Source organism: Haplochromis burtoni, unplaced genomic scaffold (genome assembly GCF_018398535.1).
Source record: "Haplochromis burtoni strain Fernald_Lab_line unplaced genomic scaffold, NCSU_Asbu1 Contig_425, whole genome shotgun sequence".
Classification (NCBI taxonomy): Eukaryota; Metazoa; Chordata; class Actinopteri; order Cichliformes; family Cichlidae; genus Haplochromis; species Haplochromis burtoni.
This window is the reverse complement of record NW_024582786.1, coordinates 334,811-349,351: the sequence shown is the minus strand read 5'-3', so window position 1 is coordinate 349,351 and position 14,541 is coordinate 334,811. Positions and strand designations below refer to the sequence as shown.

The following is a 14,541-nucleotide window of genomic DNA, read 5'->3' as shown; positions in this document are numbered from 1 at the left end:
TGTGACCTGCGGTGTTTTGTGCAATGATTGGTGTGATTTTGTAGGTGTGTCGTGTGAGTGTGTGTTGGTGTGAATAGCTATGTCGCTCGAGTGAGATGTGTAGTGTGTAGTAAATGTGGTGTTTGGATTGTTTTTGGGGGGGGTTTTTTTTTTTTTTTTTTTTTTTTTTTTTTTTTTTTTTTTTTTTTTTTTTTTTTTTTTTTTTTTTGTGTTGTGTGTGTGTGTGTGTCTGAGAATACTCCCACCTACAGTCTGAACAGCCAGTGTTTTAGGAATAGAGCAGCCAACAATACTGATTTTTAGTACGCCGTACAGACCACTTGAAAGTTTGTAGTATAGTATATTTGATACTATTGTACCATTGCCTCCACCTGCTCTTTTCCTCCACCCCACCTTTTTTTTTTATTTTTTATTTTTTTTTAAATTGCTCCACACGTTCACATTAATTTTACACGAGGAGAATCACTCTTCCCCGCCAGCCGCTTCATTTGTTTGTGGCGCGTTAAAGCCGGCTGCATCCCCCTTTCTCTGCTGTAAGAGCCCAACCAGCACGTTTGATCGACTCTGCGGGTCGACAGCGTTCACACGCAGAGCTGTCAGTCTTTTCTGAGGCAATGAAAAGCTGTGACCAAGCCTGAGGAGAGGACTCAAATGTGGCTGGTTTCAGAAGCCATTTTACTTCCTAACTCCCCTCCTCCTCTTATCGCACGTGTAAATATCACTGATTTTTATTTGTTCCTCTTTTTACTTTTATTACAGAGTTGTTTATATCTTATTTCCCCTCATTAAGCTGTCTTAGTTCCTGCATTTTTGTAAATAATTTTTTTCACTATCCAAAATGTAAATACTGCAAAAGTGAAAAGGAAAAAAAAAAACAGCCACTCCTCATGTTTGTTGACGATCTTTCTCTCTCCTTCTCTTTCTTGTGTACCAGTGAAACTGTTTAGTAGCTCGTCCTGTTTCTCCTTTAGTCCTCTGTGGACTGACTGACTGCTGAATGAGCTTCTTATAAGGGTTCTGTTCCATAATGCTCTCTCTCAGCTCACCGAGTGTGAATATAATCAGCTAATCTGACGCCTGTAAAGGACTGAGCCATTTAAAAGCAGCATTCTGGGTTTGAGTCTATCCCGAGAAGCCAGCCAGTGACGTCAATAAATGTGAAATGTCCAGAACATTAAACCATTAAAGTGAGACTTAAGGGGTTTATTTTTGATTTAAGTGTGATTATATCTAAAAGAGCTGTTTATGTACAGGATGTTCCACTTACTCCCACCTGCACTAATTCAATCCTCCAACAGGTCCTTTTCCTGCAGCTTTTCCCAGAAAGAGGAAAAACATGGACTGTAAATTTAATTGGAAAAACATAAAAAAAAAAGTAAAAGAAAATCTCTTTGCAGGTTGTGCAGGTCGTATTTACAGTAGTCTTTACCTTTTGACTGTAGATGGCAAACACCAGCAAGCCTAATCCTTATAGCACAGATAAAGTAATGCACTCAGTTTCATTATTAGGCTAAGTAATTGCTCCTGTTACTGCTTCACAGGGGGTAGAGTACAAAGTACAAGCAGCCCATAACAATTCAGTGAAGGTCAGTGCACAGTGTAGTTATTTTATTCCTCACACTCAAACGCACCACTCTCACTCATTTCAGTCATAGAGTTTGGTTTGTTAAGCACAGACTGTATATAAAAGATGGACGTAGCCGCTGATTCTGAAAAGCGAAGCCAAGGTTCTGGTTGCTTAGATGACCCATCAGTGTATTTATCACCTCTTCACACGTCAATCATTGGCATCCTTCGTTTCAGTCGCTTCAATCACTCGTCTTGAAGTGTAGTTTGTTTTTGGACACGCCCACTTGTCTGTTGTTACTGCAAGTCTCTGAACATGGTGCTTATTGGTTAACAAGTTGCGATCTTGCTTTTCTTTCATTTCACAGTCGGGTCTACCCCCTCACTATGATGTCTCGTTACAGAAAGCTAAGATGGCGACAGTGAGAATATCTGCTCAGGGGCTTTATAACATGACCTCACTAACCAACGGGTGACCTGACAGGAGTTATGTCCATCATTTATTTACAGTCTGTGGCATAAAGTTGAAAGTTAACTCTTAGCTTCTCCAGCTCCAGTTAAGAAATTTTATCAGAGTTCATAAAGCTCTTTAGTGTTTTTTGTTTATTTTTATGTGTGGTTGTACTTCCTGTATTTCTTGCCTTGTAAGTGGAGCAGGTTTAAAAAGCACCTGAGATTTACATGTCCTACTGAGTTATATGATGGTGCTTTATTAGGTGCCTCTGTGTCTCCCCCATTATACGAAATGTGTCCTTCAGTGTTGGCGCTCTGAGGCTTAACCAAAGCTCCAGTTGTCATCGTCATAAGGAGCTTGGAGGAGTGTTGGTGACTTTCCAGGATTAACAGGTTTTCACTTTTGACTTCCACTTGCCTCAATCTATGCGTTTATAAACTGCTTGGTTATGGTTTCGGAAAATTTTCGTGCTTTTTACCCAGAGCATCACAACACAGATGCCAGCAGGTTTGACAATGCAGTCTTAACTGACGCCTCGGGATCAGAGCGAGCGTCTCATTAATTCTCCTTTTGGAACAGAACTCTTTTTGCTTGTGACAGTTTGCAAAATATGATTACTGTGCAGTATCGAGAGGAAAAGTGTCGAGCGATCTCACAGGTGTTTAGTTGGGTTAGAGTCCAGCTAGTACTCAACATGTGGGCATTTTTGTGTTTATGCGCTGTGTGGCATTCAGAATCGCTGCTAACGATCACAACAGGGTGGACATGGGCGCCTGTGTTACGACAGACCTATCAGGTGTGCGTGGATGTACATTACTGACAGTTTCATGAAGTCTGAATCTCAGAAATTGTTCTTAAATTCTCTGAAAACTCAGATGTTAATATTACCTCCTTTTAAAAAAACAAAAGTCACATCTGTTAATTTTTTATTTAATCTGTTTACTTTAGTGTCACTCTGGCCCGTAGACCACTGAGCCTGAGTGCTGGAGGGAGAGGGAGAGAGAAACAAACAAGTCTGTCTCTGTTCTGTGTGCGTACGATATGGACTCATTTACTGTAATAAAGTGATGAAACTGTGTCACAGCGTGGGTTGTCTTGTTTGTGACTTGGATTAAAAGTTAAAAAACATTTATCCACAGCTCGAGCTCTTTGTGGGCCAAACCTGCAGAAACAAGCTTGTCCTCAGCCTGAGATGTCTCACTTCTGCTTACTTTGGCAAACCGTCACCTAATACATCACTTTAAATCACATCCCTGATTAAAGGGTGAACAATTATATTGGACTCTGTCTGCGAGTAAATTTCAGGGTTTTTTTGTTGTTGTTTTTTAATTTTTAGTTCCTTGCTTAAAGACCTACTGTGGCCTGAAGGGCCACAAACACACAGTTGGGGGGGCCCACCCAAGAAGGAAAATGAAAGGGACACTTTCTAGTCACAGTTCAGCATCAAGTCTGTTAAGCTTCACGAATATTGATCTTTTCAGTTAAGTAGCAGAGAGGGTTTTAATCACTTTAAGCTTCTTTGCTGTCAATTAAATTAACTGGTCCACTAGAGGTTCAACAATCAGACAACCCCCAAAAGGAATGGTTTTACAGGTGGAATCCACTGGCATTTTTTTTCCCCCTCATCTTCTCTGGGGGGTTGTTTTCACCAGTTTTGCATGGTCTACTGTCACTACTGGTAGCTGTACCCTATAGGTTGCGCAAGTAGTCCAATTTCTGGATTCACAGAAGTATGTCCCATTGCTAGGTTTGCTATGTCACCCAGCACAGCACATGGAGGAGAGTCCAGGAGACGGACAGTTACTCGACAGCGTGTTAGGTCCTTATCAGTGTGACCAGTATCTGGTTTTACAAGTAGAGACAGAATGAACACAAAACCCCTTTTTCCCTTTGATAATTTTCATTTGTATCACATGATGTTGCATCCTTTTGTTGCTAACACATCTATCTAGAAGTATAGTTATCCAGGAGTCTTCCTGTTGAGTTGTTTTCAAAGTATTCCTTTCTACACAGCATCTCAAGGGAGGAAACTGAGTTTGGTGATGTCCGTGAGTTCTAGGCTTCAGGCAGTCATTGACTGCAAACTTTAATCCAAGTATTAAAAACAATCATTATAAAAATACTGAATTATGCTGGTTTGTTCAATCAAATCTGCATTGTTGGGTTTAAAATCCCCTGTAGTGATGTACGCAGGCAAAACTACAAGACTTCTGTGTTTAGGGCCATAATTTGTTGGACAGTGGCGTACCTATTGAAGTGGTCAAGGAGTGAAGACTTTGCAGACGCTACAGAATTTTCATGAATTTGCTTGGTCATCGGTGCAGGTGTGCACTTTTTGGAACACAACACCTGTTTTGGAGTCTTCAGAACAGTTATTGATATATTTATTTATTTTAAGTCATTTTTTAACCGTGCCTAATTCAATCAGTAACCATAAGTAAAAAATTGTTTCCTTGTTTCTTCTTGTATATAAGAGTTTGTTATTTCACAGGACTCCAGAATTCAGCCGAGAGGTTAAACTTCACTGAAGCAGGTGCCTGAACTTTCTGTTCTTTCCTTTGGGTTTGTTTGAATTTGTATTTATTACTTTTCTTTGCAGCAGTCCATCACCCAAAACAAGCTATGAGGGTATTTTTCCTTCTTTGTGCCGGTGTTGCTTTGTGCATCACAACAGGTGAGACTCATCACAACAAAGAAAACCATTGAACAGAAAAAAAAAAAATTCAGCGACATATATGATGCACGTCTTTGTCAAAAACAAAGTAGTTTCTGAAAATGCTTAACTTCAGTCTAAATACTCTTTCACAGCAAATCCAGTGCCTGACATGAAGCAAGGTAAAAGTCCTTGTGATGCATCTTTAACATTAAGTAGGTCAAAGTTAGTTACTGCCAGCACAGAGGCTACATAGAGGTAACTTTTTCTCCAGATAAGTATTTTCTATGTTTTCTGGCTTTGTTCGTGCAATAACAATTAACTGGAAGAAAATGGTACAAATGTGTAAGTAACTGTGTTCCCTGAGGTCAGTGCCACTTCTACTGTCCTGCTGCACATGCAAAGCTGACAATGTACATTAAAACCTACATTTGATCCATTCTTGTTATGTTCTGTACTAGAGTCACCACTGGAGCTGATCCCTGCTCAGCAAAACAGGACTGATGGTAAGGGAGAATATTTCTTAACTTGTCTGTCCTTCAATCACGGGTCCTCTACCGGAGGCCTGGGAACTTCAGGGTACTGTACAGTATCCATGCTGCTCCTAAGACTTTCCTCTTCTAGACAGAAATCTCAGATATCATTCTGAGTTTGGGGGTCACTGCACCAAATGCTCTGATTACTACGAGGAGCAGATCTTCTGCACCAGCTCTCTCAGGTATTTCTCAAGCTTCTCATGTTCCTTCTTCCTAATGTTGCTATCACTACGGCCTTCTTGCTCTGCTTGTCCACCACTACAATGTCCATTTAATTAGCCATAACCAGTTTGTCCCACAGGATCATTCTCAACCACCTTAGGGGGTGTATCTCTTTGGGACATTTAGGCCATACTCAGCACAGATGTTCCTGTATATTGTTATGTAGTAGGACTCCAACTTTTCCCTATTCTCATCCCCTGTGCACTTATGCCATAGCCTTGTACCAGTAGCCTCAACACCTGACGTGAGTCTTGCTAGTCCAGGCAACTTCAGTTATATATCTCCCACTCATGTACCGAGGTAGGCTTTGGGGGGCTTAACCTACAGCAAGCTGGACTGAAAGGTTTGGTAGCACAGGAACAAGCTCTGAGCACAAGCTCCAGCTGTGTAAAGAAGCCCCTGAGCAACCCAGCACATAACAGCAGGGTGCAAGAAGCTAGCAAGATTACATGCTTCCAGATACAGGCGGACAAACTCTGATGATGGCTAACCAACTGGGCTCAGTAGTTGTGAACAACCAGAGGAAGATGGCTGTGGTGTTAGATGTAGCTATACAAAGTGCTAGCAATATCAAGAAGAAGGAGCACGAGAACCTTGAGAAATACCAAGAGCTGAGAAAGTAGCTGGAGAAGATGTGAAGGGTGAAGGCAACAGTGGTCATCGTGGTAATCCAAGCCCTCGGTCAGTGACCCCCAAACTGAGCGAGCGACTCCAGCAGATCACAGGAATGTCATCCAAGATCTCTAACAGGAACAGCAAAAACCTCAAGCTCCTAGGCCTCTGGTAGAGGACGTGAGCGTGGAGGATAAAGACTCGCCTGCATGGCAATTGTGTAATTTTTTTTTCATTATATATAAAAAAGAAATTATAAATTATAAAATGTAGAGAAACTCTCTGAATTAAGTCTATTGTTTATGGAATACCAGCACTTTTCCCAATTTCGAACTTCTTCATCTCTGGTCAATTCAGGATGTAGTTCATTAACTATTTTTTAACCAGAGATGAAGAGAGGGCAGCCGCTGCAAAAAGCAGGAAGGATGGCTGTAGGGAAAGAGGGATTCGCTGAGCCTCCAAACCAACATGGAGGGAACTGTCCCCCTGAGTTTCAGGAGCACTGGGGGCGATGCTTCGGCTTCTTTAATATCCCCCTGGCTTGGATAGATGCCGAGGTAACCGTGTTACATCATAATTCTACTGAAGACCTTTAGAAATTACTCAGAAATCCATTATTTTTAGTATTTATAAAAGTAACTTAAGCGTGCAGTTACCATTGAAGTCTGAGGCACTGTGTTTGCCTGTGATGTGTCTGCTTTTACAGGAATATTGTTGGTCGTTTGGTGCCAACCTCGCCTCCATCCATGAATGGGATGAGTATTATTTCGTAATAAATCTCATGGATGAAATGGGATACAATGGTCCGGCCTGGATTGGCGCCTTTGATGCTGTCAGGGTAATGTAAAATGCAATTAATTGTTATTATAGCAGAACATTTATGCTAAAGAATGAATGTCTCCCTGCTTGTTGTAAATATGTGCCTTGACTGTTGTTATGATTTTATTTTTACAGCTGAATTCTTCTTACATTGCTTGACACTGCTTGTCGTTTTTGTTTTTTACAGTTTGGAGATTGGCTATGGAGTGATGGTTCAGGAACTGATTTACTCATGGCCCCTGACTTGCTAAAGGGCTGGAATAAATGGGGACGTTGCCTTGCAATAGGTATATTGTAACGTGACTAAATCAAGTGACTGCAGAAATGCATTTTGAAATATAAAGCAGAATGGTCACTCCTCTTGTTTTCTTATCAGATTACCCCACACCGAAACGTCATCCTTGTGGAGAGAGGCTTCCTTTCATTTGTGCATTTAGACCAGGGCTGTGTTATTAAGCACTTACCTGCAATCAATCACATGAAACCAAAATCTAAAATTCCTTTGCTTTTTTGCAAAATAAAAGTGGTTTCTCTTCAATCATAGCTCAGTTCTGTTTTATTTATTTATTTATTTCTCTTTGTGCATTGGGGTACATCAGCATAATATGTATATGAATGTCATGGTACAAAGCAGGGTTGATACAGTCTCATATATGAATCGGGTCTGCTTTTTATTTTCATAAAATGTCGACTGTTTGATGAGGTCTTCTCTCATGGTACCCCCGGTATAGATCAGTGTCATCAGCATACAGCAGGGTCTTTAAATCAGGATAAACAGAAGGGCATGATATTGTGGCTTCCCTCGTGGTTAATGTGCTCCTAGACCCAGTGCCAAGCCTGGTTAAATGGTGAAGGCTGCATCAGGAAGGGCATCCAGTATACAATCTTTCCCAAATCAAACATCCAAAATCACAGTATTTCTCTACCAGACCAGATGGAGCCCTGATTAACAATAACTGCCTCCTGTGCTATTGGCTAATAGTATGCCAGTGGAAACGGTGATATTGTTGACACTTAAATGTAGAGACTATGACTGGTTAAGAGAGAGAGCAGGATGATATGACATGGAGAAGGAAGGTAGATGTGTGAAAAAAGACCAAGAGGAAGAGAAACAAGGCTGGGAGCGTTAGAAGTAGATTTAACGCTTGATAGATGCTTTCTATCTACAGCATCTATCATGCTGTAGATAGGAAGAAAAATGAGGTAGAGTTAATCTTGAAGGAAGAGCATGTTAGTAATGTTCTGGAGGTACAGAGAGAGTCAGACAGGAGTTTGAAACTAAAAATTGAAGGGCTGATGTCAGTGTATATGCCCCACAGATTGAATATCAATTAAGAGAAAGAAAAATTCTGGAGTAAGTTGGATGAAGTGATAGAGATTGTAAAATGTAGCTAGGCAGCATCAGATGATAGTCTGTCGGACAACTTTAGAAATCCAAAAGAAGAAGTGGGTGAAGACAGAGTCAAGGATTAAATGGTGGAAGTACAAGAAAGGAGAATGTTGAGAACTCTTCTAAACCACTCTCTGAGGTGTTTGAAATATCCTCTGGACAGAGGAAAGAAAATAAGGAGACTTGGTGATGTAATGAGGAAGTGCAGGAAAGTTTTCAAAGGAAAACAGCAAAGAAAAAGTAGGATAGTCAGGAAGATGCATAAAGTTGACAGGAGTACTGAGAGGGGCCATGTACAACAGAGAGAGAGGAGGAAAAACAAAGGCTTAAAAATCAGAATACCTTTATAATCCCTAAGGAAATTATGTGAAAATTAGAGTAAGTTGTATCGGAGGCAGGACATTAAGGAAAGAGAAAAGGACTTCCATTAATTGTCTGGGCTTTTGTTTTACAGATTGAAACCAAGCATAAAATGAAATAAAAAATCACAACTATAATAACTCAGGTGTATCACAACGTCACTCGTTCGGGGCTAGATAGTTATATTATCTCTGGATGAACGTGAAGCTCCGCCCCGGTCCAGCAGGGGGCGCTGCTGGTCTCGTTGTCGCATTTCAAAGCTTAGATAAAAGCCTCCGCAGCTTCCTTTAGCACATTAAAAAAAAGAGATAACGACAAAGGAGCGAAGGCAGAGCCGCATCTCGAAGGTAAAACCGCAGAAAAAAAATCTTCCTGTTAGGGAGCTGTTATTTATTCTGGCGTTTTTTAATCCGGATTTGTACTCAACACTGCTTCGTCTTTAGTATAAAAACACCGCACAGCTCTGTAACTCGCGATCACGTGTAATATCAGCTTCCCTAGCTAGCTCAGCTAACAGGGTTAGCAAGGCGGCCCCGGCTGAGGAGAGGCCCGCTGGCGGTGATGACGGTTTTCAGCTGTTTATTTAACATTTTGTCAGGAAAACAATACAAAAGTCAGTGGCATCGGTTAGTTATTAGTAACCTGTTAGAGGCTCTCTCCTCGGTCGTCGAGGGTAGCTGCTGTTAACGATCTTTAAAGGACTGAAAGTTGTGATGATTTGACGCCTTTACTTTTTTATGAGAATATACAAAGGGTCATAAGTGGTGCTTGATTAATGCGTGTTGTTCCCCTTAAGATCGTTTATTGGTTGGCGCCGTCCGGATTTCCAATTGTATTTATATCAAAGTCCTTCTAGAAGCTAACCTCGCCACTCGGCAGCCATCTTAGTAACGCCCCCCAGGCAGTTATGTTTGAAGTGTTAAGTAAATCAAGTTTGGTTGTTGGTCCCCGGGACCATAAAATCTGTGTTGATGCGTTTGGAATCACTGTATAATTCAAATCGTTTAAAATGTGTGAAAAGCTGTATCCAGACACTGCTACAGCAAGTCACCTGAGAGATTATTTTTGAGTAGATATATAATATATTTATGTTATAACGACTAACCTGCCTACATTTTCGATGATTATATCAGTAACTCTTCTTACTACTGACACCGTAGTACTGCAGTCACATCATCTAGTTGATCTTCTGAGGGTACGTGAGGTCACATAGTCCGGTTTCAAGCTTCGGTCAGTTCCTCTCGCATTCAGTGATCCTTCTTCTATCGCACTTGGGGTGATGATATCTCTCCCTTGCCGTAACACGTGTGTTGTACCTTGTCAACACACGTGTTGACAAGCTGTGAGAGCATAGGGGAGTCTAACCTAATCAAACGTGCAACTCCCGCTCCAAAGGCGTGAAGACCATCCGACTCTGCTAGATCAAACACACCTGGTGACCCCACAATAATAAAGGTCCGCTCAAGAAGAGATTGTGGCTGCTGGATCACTTTGACAATTAAAGAAGTCCGTAATCATAATACAAATGTTTATTTCTGAAAGGTAAAATCTGGCACTTATACAGAACTTTATGGAAAAAGTTGACAAAGTAAATTTTTACAAATGTATTACAGCTATGCCACAAACATTTCAGTCAAGCTCCCTTCACCAGAGAGTAATTCAGTGTGCCAATAATCCAAATCAGTTTGATTTTAAGCCTTTATTGTCTGAAGAAATAAACCCTTAACATGTGGTTTTCAGATCCCTTAAGATACTTTGTTTAATGCAAAAGAAATGCACGACTAGAAGGTAGGTTCTTGTGCCGTTATAACTTGTTGCCGGTCGTTCCTGCAGGTTGAAGCTGAGGGCCATGGCTCGTGGGCAGCAGAAGATTCAGTCCCAGCAGAAGAACGCCAAGAAGGCAGCAGAGAAGAAGAAATCTCAGGGCGCTGACCAGAAGACTGCAGCCAAGGCCGCCCTGGTCCACACCTGCCCTGTCTGCCGGGTAAGAAACAGCCACAGCTTCTGCTGAAGCTCGCAGAGGCCTTTCACCTTTGTTTTTAAAATGTTGATGCTTCATATTTTAAGATGTTAAAACAACCAGTCAGCAGCTGCATACGTCATGTGGCTGGGTTTGTGCATGTGAGAGACGAGGGAAACTCTTTAGAGCAGTGATTCTCACCAGCACTGTAGAGATGTAAGACAGGTTTGTCTGTATGCACTAATTTCAGTAATTGTCATAGGTTCAAGTTAATTGCAGGGAGTTTATCGTAATGGTCACATAAATATCTCGGTTAAGTGCAACCAGGGCCAGAGATGGAAAAGGTCAGAGGTCATTTAGCTGGGTTTTTAAAATGTAGCTGTTCTGCTTACAGAGTCTGAAGTGATTGAAAGTGGAAAGTAGTTTGCATCCACTTTGGTAATTATTCAGCTGATGGCCACAGATTACCGGTAGGTACGTTTGAACTTTCTTACCTCCTCGGGTTCATGTGCACATGTGGATTATTAAAGAGCAGGTGGATCATTCCAGATGTTACACCTTTTTTTTTTGTTGTTGTTGTTGTTTAAAGGATGTCATTTGACATCTTCCACTGTTAGGCTCACGTTCAGCTTGTAGCTACAAGCTGCGACAGTCTCAGATGTTAATAACTTGTTAGCAGGATTGATTTTACATGAATTTTAGACAAGATTTTTTTTGTACTGGAAGCTTTTTGGTTTGTTTGTAGTCTGAATAATGTTAACCAATCATGGGAAGGCTTTACTTGCAGGTAAATGGTCTATGTTGGAAAGCAAGAGAAACACAGTGGCTGAAATTAACTGTAGAAATTTGTCAGTTTAGCTTTTTAAAATCTGCATCCTAGTTTGAACTGTAAACACTGAAACACAAGACAGGAAACCAGGCTTGACTATCTTTCTGCCATCAGCACCGGAAACCCCAAAACTTTGAATTTCCCCCAGAGGCTCAGTCAGATGATCGCTGATAGTTTCAAACATTGTTAAACTCACAGTGCTGGTTGGTGCATTTTCGGTTAAGTATTCTTTAAGGGCTTTGCCCCCAGTCAGCAAACACAAAGTGGTTTGAAACGCGTAAGAAAATAGTTTATCTGATAAAGATTTCCCTGGATCAGAATCCAAGTACAGTAAGCTTAACATACTTGGGTTAAGTAAGGCTGCTGTTGCCTTACTTAACCTGCTGTGCCAGGGGAAGTGAAGCCCTGTTAATGGTTGGAATGAGACCTTCTTGGTGTTTTGTTTCTCATGCTTTTACTGTCCTCCTCCTTTCAGACACAGATGCCCGACCCCAAAACCTTCAAGCAGCACTTTGAGAGCAAACATCCCAAGTCCCCCATGCCTCCCGAGCTTGCAGATGTTCAGGCATAAAGGACTGCTGACTGGACCTGAACCTGAATCTGGGTGAGTAGTACCTGTAGTGTTTAAAAAAACACAGTGTTTCCCACTCTCCAGGTTTCAAATTTAGACCAGAATTTGCTCTGCCAGGTTGCTTACTGGTCAGATTTGTGTTGTATGATGTTGGCTGCACTACAAGTCCTCCTCGGACTGCAGCTGGCGTCCTCGTTTCTGCTTTGGAGACCGGCTGTGAGTTGACGGGACACTCCAGTTGGAACCGAAAGCAGATTGAGAACTTTCTTGATTCTGTTTAAATTAATATTGGAGTGAAACTGCACATCAAACATGAGGAAACTGTGTTTAAACTGTAAACATGACCCCACAAACTGTTGCTTACAGATACACAATGACTACGGATTAAACATCAACTCGCGGCACCTGAAGGACGTTGGCGACGAACGCTGGGACCTCTCAGAATTCACGGACATCGGGTTGGGAAGGCGGGACGGGGCGGATGTGTGTATGTGCTGTGTACGTACATGTTTGTGTAAGAGAAAACAGTAATGATGGGGCAGGCGTACACCAGCAGCCCAATTTTATATTTATTGTGTACAACTACCTTGTTATCCCAGGTTGGGGAGGGGGGGAAGCAGAACCAGCAAGATTATCTGTCTGCTTACACTGAATCAAAATTGTGACTAATGACGGGGATCTGGAAAAGCTTCAATAGGATGTAAAATAAAATTTCTGAATGTGTGTCTACCTGACAGCCGGTTCTATTGAAACGGTGTCGTCCAATGAGGCGACGGCACATTCACTTCACTCCCACATGGACGTGGCTCTGCTGTCGGGTCAACTCTTCAGCTCTGATTTTTCTTTCTCTCCCCAAAAAAATCCCAAAATTGGCTCCTTAAGGCGACTAAACGTTTCCTTTAACTTCCTGTCTGTATGGTCGGACTCCACAGCTTTGCCTCCTCCATGCTGCTGCTGCTCCACAGGTGTCCACACTCGGTAACACCTTACAACAGTACCTCACGTTAACCACACAGCAAGTCTATAACGCACTCTTTTTCAAATCTCTTCCACTTGGACTTCTCAGTGTCATCCTTCTTGGCAATAACACCCCCCATCTTTGTCCCGCCTCAGTTAAAGCAGGAGTTGTTCTGTAAACCAAACACGCAGCTCTGTGCTCAGCGATGCTTTCAGCTGTAGTTTGAAGAAGCTGTACGTAGCCCCAAAGGACTGAGAGAGAAATCATTTAGTTCCGAAACTGCAAAAGATAAGAGTTAAGGATTTTCTTTTTGGGTCTTCTTTAAATCACTAGCAAGCAAAAATAATTTGTTTTCACTGTAACTTTTTTTTTTACCCTTTTCAATAAATTGAAAAATGTATTTAATGTGATCGGTCTGCTCAGATGCCTTTTATTCTGCATGAGAATCGTTTTTGTTTTTAAATCAATACAGTTAGTTTTTGTGTGTATTACTCAGACTGTGACTATTAACTGTCTTTAACTCAGACTTGCTACTTCAGGCTAACATATAAAGAGGTTAAGTTAAAAGTTTGGGATGGATTTGCATGAAATTTTGTTTTAGAGGCGATGATTTCAAGACCATTTAGAAAATATCAACTAATCTGGATCCACGGACTCAAAGCGAGGTGTGGAGCAGTCTTGGGCTGCTCCTGAAATAAATGCAGTCTATTTAATTTAACATGAGTATGCAGATATTTATAGACAATAGAGTTCTGGTAATAGACACGTTCTGGTTTGAATTATTAGTCTGAATAATGTTAATTGGACAGTCATGTGATCGGAGAGACACTGGTGACAATAACAGGTGTGACTCTGTAATTCTAGCAAGACTTAACAGCTTTTTAGGCTTAATATATTTACGCATTTGCAGCATTAACTAAATACAGGTAAATTCTCATGGTTGTTGGTGAGATACAGCTCAGTTTACTTATATAAAACGCGCCTTCAGGATAAAATCTGTGTTGTTCTTAAAGAATCGGAGAAACCGCAGAGCTCCAATTTGATTTTAGAGCAAACATAACGTGCTCCAGACCAGCTACATGTTCAGCGTAAGTCACAGTTGTGATTTAGCCTTGCTAAAAGCAGCACTCACTGTTCCTCCACAGAGTTACCAGTCGTCACATTTTCACCATAAAATAATTTATGATCCCAACGTCTGGAGCACTGGTGTTCTCTGCTTTGGGAGTGGCTACTGCAAATACTCCAGTACACCCTACTGTTTCCACACTGGGTGGAATAATGCAGCTGTGTGCAGGACTGCTTATACATAAATGTGAAGGCACTTCCTCCGTGGAAAGCTCGTCTCTGCTGTCCTCCAGATGCATTTAAGGACTTGAGACATCCTTCAGCGTCAGGCTGATTTCCATGTTTTAGGCAGGACGATAGAGACGCTGGTAAAAAGCCCATCATCACGTTTACTTTCACCCCTGTTGAGACTCTGGTTTCACAGCAGCTGGCTTCAGATTGGACTCAGGTTACAACATGTTTGCATTTCACTTTAGTGGAATAACTAGGATTTGCTTAAAACTTGCAAAAATAAAATTGGATTATTTACACGCCTCAATCTCAAAC

General features: G+C 41.4%; 2 protein-coding genes across 4 annotated transcripts; both read left to right on the top strand.

Annotated features, from left to right (window-relative positions):
- Positions 1–213: 213 nt before the first annotated feature.
- On the top strand, positions 214–8,823 carry LOC102289367 (snaclec 27). 2 transcript variants are annotated; one of them, XM_042213197.1, is made up of 8 exons: positions 214–4,553; positions 4,623–4,694; positions 4,829–4,855; positions 5,135–5,179; positions 6,431–6,600; positions 6,750–6,881; positions 7,050–7,149; positions 7,239–8,823. In XM_042213197.1, the coding sequence occupies exons 2-8, from the start codon at positions 4,643–4,645 to the stop codon at positions 7,316–7,318; spliced, it is 606 nt and encodes a 201-aa protein (XP_042069131.1). In that variant the 5' UTR covers positions 214–4,553; positions 4,623–4,642; the 3' UTR covers positions 7,319–8,823. The 2 variants fall into 2 exon arrangements, with proteins under 2 accessions (XP_042069131.1, XP_005945394.1); XM_005945332.2 differs by having other exon boundaries at positions 4,620–4,694.
- Positions 8,824–13,340, top strand: zgc:91910 (Zinc finger protein 706-like). 2 transcript variants are annotated; one of them, XM_042213198.1, is made up of 4 exons: positions 8,824–8,959; positions 10,446–10,596; positions 11,877–11,998; positions 12,338–13,340. In XM_042213198.1, exons 2-3 carry the CDS (start codon positions 10,462–10,464, stop codon positions 11,970–11,972), a joined length of 231 nt encoding a protein of 76 aa, XP_042069132.1. In that variant the 5' UTR covers positions 8,824–8,959; positions 10,446–10,461; the 3' UTR covers positions 11,973–11,998; positions 12,338–13,340. The 2 variants fall into 2 exon arrangements, with proteins under 2 accessions (XP_042069132.1, XP_005945393.1); XM_005945331.2 differs by having other exon boundaries at positions 11,877–12,005; positions 12,339–13,340.
- The last annotated feature ends 1,201 nt before the right edge of the window (positions 13,341–14,541 follow it).